Consider the following 13506-nt stretch of genomic DNA (forward strand, 5'->3'; position numbering starts at 1 on the left):
CTTTTATGGTGTTTTCCTGGTTGTAAAGATGTTGTAAAGAGGGAGTTGGGTTTCTGCTTGGGTTGCAAGAAGAGGATGTTCGTGGGTTGTTTTTACCATTATTGGAGAGGCAAGGGCTTTCACCCTTGTTTGTATTCCCCCATCATTGTTTGAACTAACATTCAAGCCCACCAAATCAATGGATCTTTCCATGGATGGCCATAAATGTGAAACAACCAATTACTCTAAAAGCATAAGATGTTATAGTGGTGTTATTTAATCATTTATACTTCAACACTTCCCAACACTCCGCCTCGCGTGGATTTTTAATATCAAAGAGTTGTTGGGTTTTAAACCCAGGGTCTGCCGTGAGGCAATTGCTCTGATACCATGTGAAACAATCAATTACTCTAAAATAATCTTATTGATGAAAACTTCTAGACATCCACATTAATTTCATGACGCCAACTGTTAAACTTAAAAGATCGCATGAGTAGATATTCCTTAACCAAAATATGTCATTGAGATGGGAGCTTGTACTATGGATGTTCAGCACGGCTCATTCTCTTTCCTCTTCATACTCGAACTCGTATTTTCGTATAGAAACCTCTAATCAATAATAGAACAAGACACATTTTGCATCATATCTAACAATCTCCTTAGTTTAGAGGTTAAAAGAGCTGTCGGTTCAAATCCACTAACATGATTACCTATTCATTTCCCGCAATGCATGTCATCAACTCATAATTTCTCCCATTACATGCTAATTCTTTTGAATTGCCTTCATATGGAGGGCAAAATTCTTCATGGAATATTCTTAAACTAGATTTTTCGTTGTCTCTGAGGTCAAGAACATATTTTTTTGTAGAAAAGAATCATGGAACTTAAGAGGGGATAACTGAGATAACAATGGCCAGCTGAGTTCTCAGTTAGAAATTATTACATAGAGAGAGAGAGAGAGAGAGAGAGAGAGAGAGAGAGAGAGAGAGAGAGGTAATGCTACATTGAAGAATAACTTGCATTCTTTCTCACTTTATTCAACTATTGCTCATTAAATAATTGTATGTTCGATGATTTGTTCATACAACTATGATTTTCTTGTGGGGCAGCATGCTTGCTGATTTAGATAGAAGGATTACTTACATTGAGGAAGTACTTGATTCCTTTCTAGATTGCATACTACACATGAATTGGAGTTGAAAAGACCCAAATTACAATTTGGTTGTACATCCAAAACGCGGCCTACATGTTGTTATGAATGATTAACAATGAATCCTAATAGTGCTTAAATAAAGAACTTAATGGTTAAATAAGGGCAGGCGGGATTATAAAGATCAGCATTAATTGTCATAGTTGCTTAATTTATTTTAAATATATACCTCACTAATCCAACGGTGAAATCTCATTTTCACTATCACACCCTCTCAAACGTACGTGGATTGAGATTGAAAATTGGCATAATGCTAATATCAGACATGCACCTTAAGAGAACTGAGGCACCTCAACTCAACTAAATAGACCTGCTATTTTAGGCACACCTCAAGTGAGGCACCCCAGACTAAAGAAAAAGATAAGATTTGAAAAATAAGAAAGAAATTTAGAGAGAAAAAATTAAGAAGAAAAGAGAGCCACAACCAGTGGTTGCCAATTGTGATGACAATTATCATAATTGTGAGACAACTTTGGACTTTGGAAATTTGCGCAGTGTGAGAGGGAGCGCATTTCTTGTTTCCTTTTCTTCTTATTGCATTTAGGCATAGACGAGAAAGGGTTTGAGAAAGAGCAACATGAAGAATTTTGCCCGGTTATATGATAGTGCAAGGTCAGGTCGACATGTCCTGATACCATGCTAAGGTATGAAATAAATTTCACTAATTCTTTATTAACAATAACTAGTGATTATATAGAGCACTTAGCATGGTATATTATAGTGATTATATAGAGCACTTTCAGATTAAACGAGGAAAAGGATGAAGATAAGCGTTGTCTTCATCTAGCCTTACTACCTCATCAAGTAACTCATCCAACGGTTAGATTTCAACATAATCCGACAATGAGATCTCATTTATACTAATCTAGAAAAATTACCTTTTTACTAAAAGCATGCAAAATTTCTTTATTACGATTTCATATTTCATGGTTAAACTATTTCATGTTCTTAGGAGTACATAGTAAATGAAAAAATTGAGACAACAATTGCATACAAAATGTTCCTGCAAAGCATAACCGACAGAGTTAACTTGTAGTCTTTAGATATCAATGTGAACATTTGAAGAGGATAACAAAGAGAGTAGAACAAGGATTAGAACAACCATTTAAACAATTCATTACCATTAACAAAATGTGTCAGGTAATAGATTTAACAAAACTATATTTGTCTGCCACATAACTCCTACCTGAATTGTGATGCAGTTCAAAATATGATCAGTACCTTTCAATTCAACCTCATATTAATGTTCTTAATACCTTTCCTGCCTTTTGCCTCCAACAATTAACTTGCTTTTAAGTTTAATAATAAATGTATGAAGGTAGGATATTGTTTATTAGAAGACTCATTAAGAAAAAGACTAATGAAATTTCATATTTTGAAGTGTTTGACAAGTTAACTAACAAACTAAAATGTATTATTGTTCTAGAGCGCCCTCTTGACGACCCTTCAACGACTTCTCTCTGAATCTTACATATAACCATTACAAAAATTGGACTGAAAGGAACCCATCGGAGGAGATGAAGCATTTCTTATGAAAGTGCATCTTTCACGCAACCAAATAATAATAAAATATATTCAATAATTACGAACATTCGAGTATTAATATGATAATAATAGCCCTAGTGTTCGTTAATTATTCATGCCATCAAGAGGTGGATATCACTGGCGCTGGGTGTCCCTAGTGATCAAAAGGGGCGTAAATACCACTTCCCTATTTTTATCAACTTATCAAGTTTTCCATCCGAGATCGCAATCAAATCCCCTGGATTTTTCTGACGTCAAGTACATTAGCCACCCTTTAGTCATTGATGCACTGGCGCTGGGTGTCCCTAGTGATCAAAAGGGGCGTAAATATCAATTCCCTAAAAATATCATCCATATATGGGCGAATACGAAACTCATGAACCACAATAATTCGCTAACTATGATGAAGTTCCATGACATCGCTTAGTTATGACCATATTTACAAATATTTGCTTTGGGAATTTCTCGGGAAGTGTATATATCAGGAGATTTTAATTTTTTTCTTACTTTCAAGTTTTTATCGAGGAAAGAACTAAAAAAAATAGAAAAATTTAAAATATATAGTTTAATAAAAAATATAGAATAAAATATATCACTAAATTGCTATATTTTTCACTATAAAGGAGAAAAACAAAAATTATGTGACATTTTTAAAATCTCGGGAATATTTTGGGCTTTTGTTGTTTTATCAAAATGCAGCGATAAAATTGAGATATTTTAATAAAGTGAAACATTTCTGACTATGGTTATGACATGCATGTAGCGTAACCAAACATCAATTTTAATTATGTTGTGAATGCATTTTCAAAAAACATCTTATAAAAAATGGGATGAATGTTACAATTCCTAAGCTGGATCACCGTCAAACAAGTTATAACTATATTCTCAGAAGGATAAAAGATAATAAAAAATCTAGACTTGAACAAACATTACCAAACAAATTGTCGAAATTAACAAACTACATATGGCATGCTACTCCCCAAAATGTGATTGCGTTTCAAATTAAACTGGCAAAAGTAAATATCAATAGCTGTCAATTCAATCTCTTATGACAATTTTCAATTTGTATTTTGCCTCTTGCTACCTACTTCTTCCATTTCGCTATATTTTTCATATTAGTTGAATATACATAAATCACTTCAAAGAACGCGATCCATAGAGACTCCGAAAAATCATACTATGAAGTGTTTGACAAGTTAACTAACAAACTATGATTCTTGATTGTTAGTCATTCATTTGTTTCTAGAGTTTCTTCTTAATGAATATTAGAATTCGTCATGAATCTCGACAAAATGAATATCTTAAATAAATTATCTATCGTATAGCGTCTTCTACAGGAGACTGAGGCAAATGTTAAGAAATAGGAACCATAATGAAAACATTGGAAGTAATATTTAAACTCCCCTTTTCACTAATAACACTCCTATCTTCATTTTACACTATTGCAATTAGATGATAAAAGTTTTTACAATTCCCAAAAAACCATTACCGTCCAATTATAAAAGTGTTTAACAGTGAGTAGTGCCAATATCATCTCCCTAAAAAAAATAAAATTACCAAGTCTTTTGCATAGACGCAAATCTCATGAAATAGGTTCTTGTAGCCACATACAAACTTATTCTCACCAGATGTGACTTAGTGTTGATAGTTGTTTTAGAGAGTCAATTAGCTTTAGAAAGAAATGGTAGATGAATAGCATGTATAAGAAAGCTCACAAGATAGAATTTTTAAAAATAAAATTTACTATTACATGTAACGAATATTTTGGATTTTCTTGCCATTATGGATTATTTAGAAGCATAGCAAAGAAAATCGTCAATCAACCCAAATAAATTCCTGTAGCATTGATTGTTGATAGTTTCAATTTCTTTAAATATAAACAGTCATATAAACCGAAAAGGACACTAAAGCTTTGACTAAGAAATCTTTGGGGAACACGAGGGCAAGATCATCTGAAATTTCATATTTTGGAGTGTTTGATAAGTTAACTGTCCGATTGTGAGGGATAGCTACATTACTCTTCTTTTTTTTCAATTACATGGGAGTCTTCCTCTTCACTACACAGGTGCATGAATCTTGCCAAAACTATAAGTTAAAAAAATGTTGAAAGGGACTAGAAGGAAAACATGAGTCGGCATAATGATAATCTTACCCAATTTAGATTACATATATACGTACACACCACACTCATGTGAAACAGAGAGAGAGAGAGAGAGAGAGAGAGAGAGATAAGCATAAGCATAGGAAAGCAAGATTCTTCTCTAGCTCATGTGCAACACACACACACTCAGAGAGAGAGAGAGAGAGAGAGAGAGAGAGAGAGAGAGAGAGAGAGAGAGAGAGAGAGAGAGAGAGAGAGAGAGAGAGAGAGAGAGAGAGAGAGAGAGAGAGAGAGAGAGAGAGAGAGAGAGAGATCATACACATTTGAAAGCTAAAAAGACCCTAGAAAGACCATGTTCATTAAATTATATAGATAAGCATAAGAAAGCAAGATTCTTCTCTGCTAGAGTTTATCAAAACCAAGATTTCCAGCCAGCTACATAAGGTTAAAGGAGAACTAAAATGTCCCTCAATTCAAGTCTACTAAACTACAAAAAACAAGCTCCCAAAACTTGGGGTATAACTCGGGCCGGGTTGGGTTGAGGCCGACCCCAGTCCAACCCCAGACCCAAAACCCCCACCCTAATCGACCCGACCCAACAAAAGCCATGGACCGGGGGTTAACTTAACCCATCCGACCTCTAAATATCCAACAACCCTAAGCCAACCCAATTTTCCAAATCGGGCCGGGTTGGATTGAATCAGGTTAAAAAAACCCCATAATCCCAAGATTTTGAATCGTGATAGAATTATGGGTACAGAGTTGGGTCAGGTTGCCAAACTTGTTAGTGGTGTATATGCGGTTGGTTAGAATGTAGTTATTTAGTGATTGTGGGTTATGTGTTTTAGGGTAGTGGATGTTAGTATATGATGCAGTGTCTTGTGAGTGGGAAAGTGTTTAATGTTGTATGCTACTTCTGTACTTGTATTTAAGTACTTGTATTACAATGTAAATGGGAAGAAGAGAAATTTTACAACAAAGGTGACTTTGTTTAGGAGAGTCACGGCTCCTTTCGAGTTGAGCCGTTAGGAGGTCCGGTTGCCTCGAATCAACCTCTTTCCCCCTCTTATCTCTTTTATTTTTGTTTATTTGTGTTACAGCCAATTAGGCACGTAACAACGTCAACGCTAACTAACCCAAAATTAAATCAGGTTGGCTTTTCCTAACCCTAACCTAACCCTAACCCAACCCAACTCAAGCCAAGCCAAGCCAAAATCGAACCGGTAGAATTCAGGTTGATCGAGCCAAAAGTACGGCTAGCTGTGAGTATAGACACCCTTAAAATTAGGCATGACACCCATGTCAGTTTGTCATTACTCTCAGTTAGGAAAATATTTAAAAAAGGAAAATGATATGGAAATGCCTAAATTCATGGATGCCAATACTAATTCCTGAAAAATAAACCCTAAATACCCATTGTTGCTGTTGATATGGGAACAAATAGAATAAAAGAAACCCTAGAAAAAAAAATTGTTCTCTTTCTACAGCAAACCCTAGCTTTTGATTACAAATAAATATGCAAGCAAGAACAAAAAATAAAAGTGAGGAAAACCCGAGAAAGGTTAGGGTGGCGGGAAACAGGGAAAAGAACCCTGGTCCGAGTCATGCGAATGCCTGTTTCCCTCGGGTCATATGTGGGGCCGAGAGGATGACGTGGCACATTCTGATTGGATGATACCAATTATAAAAATTTGGCGTGGATGACGTGGGACAGGCCTTTTTCTCTGGTTTGGTCTGACTCTGAATCTGAGGGGATTACGTGAACGGGCCGGGATGGCATTTCGTTCGTTTTTGTCTCATCTTTAGGAGGAACTACGAAAATACCCACAGATTTTTATATGATTACGATATAATACTAACCCCTTTGATTGATGAGATTTTATACGGTGTAAGCCCTTATAGTCTCTTATTTTTCAAAAAGTACTGTGTAGACCGCACTATCCTCTATAGATCGGAGGGTTGGGATCATCCTATAGAAATGAATTTTTGAGCACAACCTATTTACGATGTGTTCCATCACATGGACGGCTTGGATCATCCTATGATATGGTCCGTACAATACTTTTTGAAAAATACGGGGACTATAAGAGCTTACACCATATAAAATCTCTTATTTAGATTGATAGACTTACACCGCTATTATTTTCGTGAAATCACTAGAATGCCCGCAAATCTCTCTCCGTAATTTTTTTTTTTTATCATTAGGAGGACAATCATTGAGATCAACACTAGCGATCATTTTTGGGTCCCACACGTGGCCATTATGTTTAATCGAGACTGTTGATCTTGTAGAAAATTATTATATGAGTCATATGGTCTTGGTCCCATGCAGAATGGTCATCTAATGCATAAGATAAAGGACTAAAAAACAATCAGGAGTGATGGGTAAGGGACTAAGGGCATAGGATCGCTATTAATTAGCCAATCGATCAGAATATTTTTTTAATAAAATCAGGAGTGCCATCATCAAAACAAGGGAGTGCCTACAGCTATTGCCATTATAGGGTAAAATAGTAAATTACACTAAGGTAATGGGTTTTGCCATAACTAGTCCTTTTTTTCTTAGTTATTTTATAGACACGACTAGAACACCTTGTCCTTGTGAGTGACGACACTTAGTTGGTAAGAGCTTCATAAACACACTCTCCCCTTCATCAAGATCTTAAATCTCAATCTTCTTTGCTTAGTAAGAAGAAAAGTCCGTTCATAAACCGACTCAACAATCTACATCAATCAAACCCATTGCCAGATTAGATCAGAACCGCCGGATTCCGACCGGAAACTACTTCGAGCGACACGCCATTAGATGTCTTCTAGGCCTTTTTTTCAGGTCATAAAGACATCAGTTCCACCTTGTTTATAGTTTTATAGTATGTAGATAAGATCATCTATTATGAGTTTGTCTTTGTCTTTGTCTAATTGATATTTGGGAACCATAGACTACGATGATTTTGAGTAATCCTAGTGAGTTTTGTACTTATTTTTCTTCCCAAGATTGTGTTTATGTAAAAGATGAAAATTCAAACAGCTAGAAGAAGATCATCAAGAGATTATTGATGGGTTTTTCTTATAGAGTGATGATCTTATAGTAAATTGAAGTATAGGGCGTTCTTAGTAATCTAAGTCTAGTTTCAGTGTCTCAATAGCTATAGGTGGTACACAAGCCTAGTGTTGTAAGGCATCTGGATTAAAGATCTTCGACGAACAACGGTGAGCTGAGAAACTAAGTTTGGGGGAAAAAGGAGAAGACAAGATGGATGGAGTGAATAAGGAGGAGACACTACCTCCAGGGTTTCGATTTCATCCCACCGATGAAGAACTCGTCACTTACTATCTTACAAACAAGATCTCCGACTCCAATTTCACTGGACGGGCAATCACAGACGTTGATCTCAACAAATGTGAACCGTGGGATCTCCCAGGTAGAAATCTTGACCCTTTGTTTGGTTGTCAAAAGTGTAGAACTTGTAGAGGAACTTAAAATCGCAACTGCATAGCTGTATTTTTTTTCTTAAATTAATAATATTGGTATAAGAAACATTTAGCTTTTTCATAGTGCAGAGTCAATCAGCTATGTATCCATGACACAAAGTAAAAATCAACAATTGTGTTAAATCAATACTTTGTAGCATAAAAAGGTTCAATCCTTTTGAACTTTGAAAAGACTTTAGCATGATTTGTAATTGTTGCATAAGCATACTCCTTCTATTACCTAAAATACTACTAAAACTAAAGCATGAATGAAAATTAGATGCAGTAATTAGTTTGTCTCCTCTTGTATCAGTGGGTACGTATTGGTTAATTATCAGATTAGTATTAGATATTGGTTTATCGTATCATATAGATTCTGCTGTGGTTTAGTGTTTGATGCTTAGTAAAGTTTTTGAAATGGCTTTTATTTCCTTAATGTGGAGAGAGAGAGAGAGAGAGAGAGAGAGAGAGAGAGAGAGAGAGAGAGAGAGAGAGAGAGAGAGAGAGAGAGAGAGAGAGAGAGAGAGAGAGATGGGGGGGGGGGGGGGGGGGGGAAGGAGTTAGTGACTCTATATCCCAACATAAATTTACATAAATATTGAGGTTTGGATTTTAGGGCATTTTGAAGGGAATGGAATGTGATCTTTCTACATTAAATTATAAATCATGCATGGAGATAAAGATTTCTTTCATAACTTAGAAAAAGGAAAAATTGTCAGAGAAATAAAACATTGTAGTGTGCCATAATACAAAACACATTCACATTTTCAAACCTGCCTTGTTTTGTTTTTAACAATATTTTTTTCTCAAATTTCTCACATATTTCAGAATTAAAAGTTCATTGCTTGTTATCTTTCCCATGCAATATGCTTCAAAATAAAGAATAATTAACTTAGGTAAATGTTGAGTAAATTTGTAAGTGTATCCTTAATGAATGTGATATCGGACAAACTTAAGTGAGTGTGTTCAGGTGTACTTTCAAACTATAAAATCTCATTTCATATGACACAAACTAATTTTTTTATGCCACCGATTCATCAACCAATCTGATGCAGGAAAGGCGAAAATGGGAGAAAAAGAGTGGTATTTCTTCAGCCTTAGAGATCGAAAATACCCGACCGGAGTCCGAACCAACCGAGCTACAAACGCAGGTTATTGGAAGACAACAGGCAAAGACAAGGAGATCTTTAACAGCAACACCTCAGAATTGGTTGGGATGAAGAAGACATTAGTCTTCTACAGAGGGAGAGCTCCAAGGGGAGAGAAAACCAACTGGGTCATGCATGAGTACCGTCTCCAAACCAAAGCCGGCTTCAAAACTGCCAAGGTAAACAACTAATTAATCCTAGATCAAGGGAAAACTTATTCTTTTAGGGCATGTTTGGCAATCATGAAAATTTCCAAGAAAAAAAAATTTCCCAGGGATCATTGTAGCTTTTTTTAGTTAAAAATTATTTCAGCTAAAACTTTTCCAGCAAAAAGCCATAGAAAGTCTTACCTGAAATACTTTTACCAAAAGAAGGGGTTAGAAAACCTTGGAAAGATCATTTTTTGAGGTTACTATACTAAAATTTGCATGATTTTTATATCACTGGATTTATAACACGCATGAAACTTTAGTCATTGTTCTCCATGGAGCAAGTTAGAGTGAGCTTTCTTTTTGTCCACCCACCAGCTTGATTTTAACTTGTCTAGGTAATGGGTGCATGATAGAAGTCCATTACCTCCATGTCGAGGTAATTGCTTATTTATCATTGTATTAGAAGGCAACATATAAGGTAATAGTCAGTAGAACAGTCTCACAGGTCTGATTTTGGTAGTCCTCATACTACTGAGCAAACACTTACCATTGGCCAAAAATATATGGGGATAATGCAAATGAAATGAATGTCCCATTATTTCATGTGGGTCCCATGACGATCTCACCTTCCCTTCTTGATTGGGTACCTGAGATGTTAATGGTCAGATCCACCATTATCAGAGGGAAGAATTTTAATAAAAATTTTCATCAATTTATAAACTTTGAATAATTTCATTCTTTTTGTATCAAATAACCCTAATCATCGATAAATATCAAATAAATCTGCAAATTAATTAATAGGTTTGCAACTTTTATAAACCCTAATCATGGATAGATATCAAATAATATGCAGATTAATAGGTTTGCAACTTTGGATTCTACAGGATGAATGGGTTGTTTGCCGCGTTTTCCAAAAGAGCTCCGGCGCCAAGAAGTACCCCACCGCCCAATCAAGGGCAAATCCATACAACATCGACATGGGCCCCAATTTCATGCCATCCACGATACAGGCAGACACGTGTCACTTCAGCATTGGGAGGAATTACATAAACAATGCTGACATGGCAGAGTTGAATAGGGTCCTGAGGGGCCCACCCATCATGAACCAACCAATGCAGCCACAATTAAATTTCCCTGGGGGCTTCACATTATCAGGCTTGAACTTAAACCTCGGCGCATCTGGACCACCTGTTCTACGGGCCCCACCGATTGCCTTAAGCCAACCGTCGATCGCCACCACAGATGCACAATCATCCATCATAACAGATTGTGTTATGGCAACAGAGAATGGCTTATGTTCAGACATGAATCACACGGTGAACAATAGGTTTCAAAACATGGAACCTTGTGTGGACCTGGATGGCTACTGGCCTCCTTACTGAGAACATGAAGTAAAGGATGAAATAAAGGGAGAAGGAGAGAGAAGGAAAATGTAAGTATCTTATTAGTAGTACCTGTGTAATGGGAGTTTTTTTGTTTGTTACTCTTATATTTTTATTGAGTGCAGTAATGAAGTGCAAGATTACCTTTATCATGGTTTGGAGTCGTAAACAAAGAGGTATTTTGGATGAAGGGAAAATTTATCTTGGAATTTATTTTCCATGGAAAATGAGATTTGCAGCATTTAGTTAACTTATTTACCATGGAACCTTTTTTCTTGAAAATTTCTCCTATTTTTTGGAAAATGACAGCACTAATGGACCCTGGATTTTTGTTTTTGTCATATCTTTTTCCATGCAAAAAATGGTTTTGCACATGTAATCATGGTGGCCAAACATGTCATTAGATCAAGGATATATACCTTTGTTTTTTCGTAGGAATGAAAACGTCTGGACGATGGTTGTAGACAACCCTAAACTAAGGGGCTCTACGTATCATTATTCTAAATTAATTGTACGAAATCAAGATAAAACTACGCGGCTCTTGGTATCATTATTCTAAATTATTTGTACCAAAGCAAGATAATAATATTGTTTTAAGACTCATCTTACAAAGATATATGTTCTAGATGTAATAAAATAACTTGGTTCATAAATTCTATTAGATCTCTTAACACTCACTTAAACATGTGCTAAGGCTTATGACATTGATTAGTAATAAGATAAACCCATGTTTCTCCCATAAGAAGATGGCAGCCCATTTGCTAAGCTCTCCATAATCCTCTAGAAAAGAGAGAGTACCTAATTGGATTTTGGGTGCAATTCTTGTATAAACATGGGCCCTGTTTTGATTGCAGGAAAAATATTTCTCAAGGAAAAGTATTTTCTAGAAAAATATTTTTGTTTCCATAATTTAGAGAGAAATGATAAATTTTAGTGATATAATATACTCGTAGATAAAACTTGAACTGCGGGGCTTCAAATTACATTTTCATTTGTAATCAAACTTGAACTGCGCGTCTTCAAATTGCATGAAATTTTGGAAAAGTTTTTATTTTCCAAACTTTTTCAAAAAAAATCCTGTAATCCCAATAGGGCCTTAGGTCCATCTTTTATATCTCTAAAAATTATCTGCGTATAATCTTATATGCAAATGGTTTCAAAATTAAATCTGATTGTTGGAAAATAATGATTATAATAGCTTTAGAAAGGGTGGAATGCTACACTAGCACGACCTGTCTAGTTTACGAGAGTTGCTTTGGATCTCCTATGACCTAAAATTCACGCTAATTATCTAATCCAAATATCCAATAATGTGTATTTTTTTAGGGCAAAGATAAATTTGCACCCCCGGAGTACGCATACGCACCGCTTATAATGTGATTTGACGTCAAAAAGCGTTAAAGTTGAGCACTGTTCACGTCAAATCATGGTATAAGGGGTGCGTTTGCGTCAGCCGGGGGTGCGAATTTATCATTGCCCTTTTTTTTTTATTGTTGGATGTGCCCAGTTGTTTCTACGGAGTTTTTTACAGGACAAATAATACAAATGATTAGATGTTAAGATCTGATTATTTGCATGATTTTTGAACTATTGGAATGATAAAAAGATGCAGATGGGGACAGTGATTTCCAAAGACGCCTTAATCTCTCGTTTACAAATAAGATTAACTAAGAAAATTTTACTGAAGTTAAATCCAAAATCCAAAGACGCACTTACGCTCAAATTGGATCTTGGGCGCAATTAGGCTGCAAGCTTTTTTTATTGCAAGTTATAAACACAAATTGCACCCACAAAAGGATTTGATTAAACTAAAAAACTCATGCCTTAATCATAAAATGCCCATTCAAAATGAATATCAGTAGAGTGTACGGAAACAAAAGTAGGTGTGAGTAAAATAGAAAATCAACATAGATCTTAAAAGTAACTTACATGGTTGTATATCTGTTGTACACACGCTTATTCTTGCTTAAACTTGAAGGGATTTTTTGTGGATATAGCGAAGGTTTGCTTGTTTTGCTCACCATAGACTTGAGAAAATCTCATATTGCAAGAAGCCTACCCAATTGCTTGCTTACTATAGAGAACTTAACGATTATGCATCTGAGTAATGGGTTCCTTGCAAATGCTTGGAACAAAAAACAAGAGATTCTTGAAGCAAAAACTGTTCACAAATGGGCTATACAAGTAGGTAAAAAAATTTAATTTATAGATTTTTTCCCCTATAGATCCCTAATTAACAATGTTGAGGAGTTCTTCAGTAGGGCTCTATTTTGACTTTTGAGTACTAATTTATAATGCTTTCCTTTGTTTTTCAACTTCTAACCCTCTCCTCGCTCATGCTAGACCTTTGCTCAAGCATGATGAAAAATACAACGTTTGAGATGTACTTAAGCTGTTGATTTTGAATGCTCAATCTTGCAAATGAGATCTCCATTGAGTGACGAACTTGGGCCCACTGGGTTGCCGTGTGAAGGCCCATCAGATCAACAATCCCAATCACCACACACATCACACCACATGTGCACTGAGTTGTGATACT

The 13506-nt window shown here is 35.7% G+C and overlaps 1 protein-coding gene across 1 annotated transcript; it reads left to right on the top strand.

Annotated features, from left to right (window-relative positions):
- The first annotated feature begins 7478 nt into the window (after positions 1-7478).
- On the top strand, positions 7479-11116 carry LOC143878405 (NAC domain-containing protein 92-like). Its single transcript, XM_077380698.1, has 3 exons — positions 7479-8236; positions 9341-9612; positions 10470-11116. The coding sequence occupies exons 1-3, from the start codon at positions 8068-8070 to the stop codon at positions 10965-10967; spliced, it is 939 nt and encodes a 312-aa protein (XP_077236813.1). The 5' UTR covers positions 7479-8067; the 3' UTR covers positions 10968-11116.
- Positions 11117-13506: the final 2390 nt, after the last annotated feature.

This window comes from Tasmannia lanceolata, unplaced genomic scaffold (assembly GCF_043159265.1).
Source record: "Tasmannia lanceolata isolate RefF3 unplaced genomic scaffold, GAP_Taslan_0.1 ptg000006l, whole genome shotgun sequence".
NCBI lineage: Eukaryota > Viridiplantae > Streptophyta > Magnoliopsida > Canellales > Winteraceae > Tasmannia > Tasmannia lanceolata.

Bases quoted from the DNA above. Each gene is read 5' to 3' on its own strand.
- LOC143878405 (XM_077380698.1), top strand. From the start codon at position 8,068: ATGGATGGAGTGAATAAGGAGGAGACACTACCTCCAGGGTTTCGATTT. The intron at 8,237-9,340 runs GTAGAAATCTTG...AATCTGATGCAG, and splicing joins TGAACCGTGGGATCTCCCAG to GAAAGGCGAAAATGGGAGAA. The intron at 9,613-10,469 runs GTAAACAACTAA...TGGATTCTACAG, and splicing joins CCGGCTTCAAAACTGCCAAG to GATGAATGGGTTGTTTGCCG.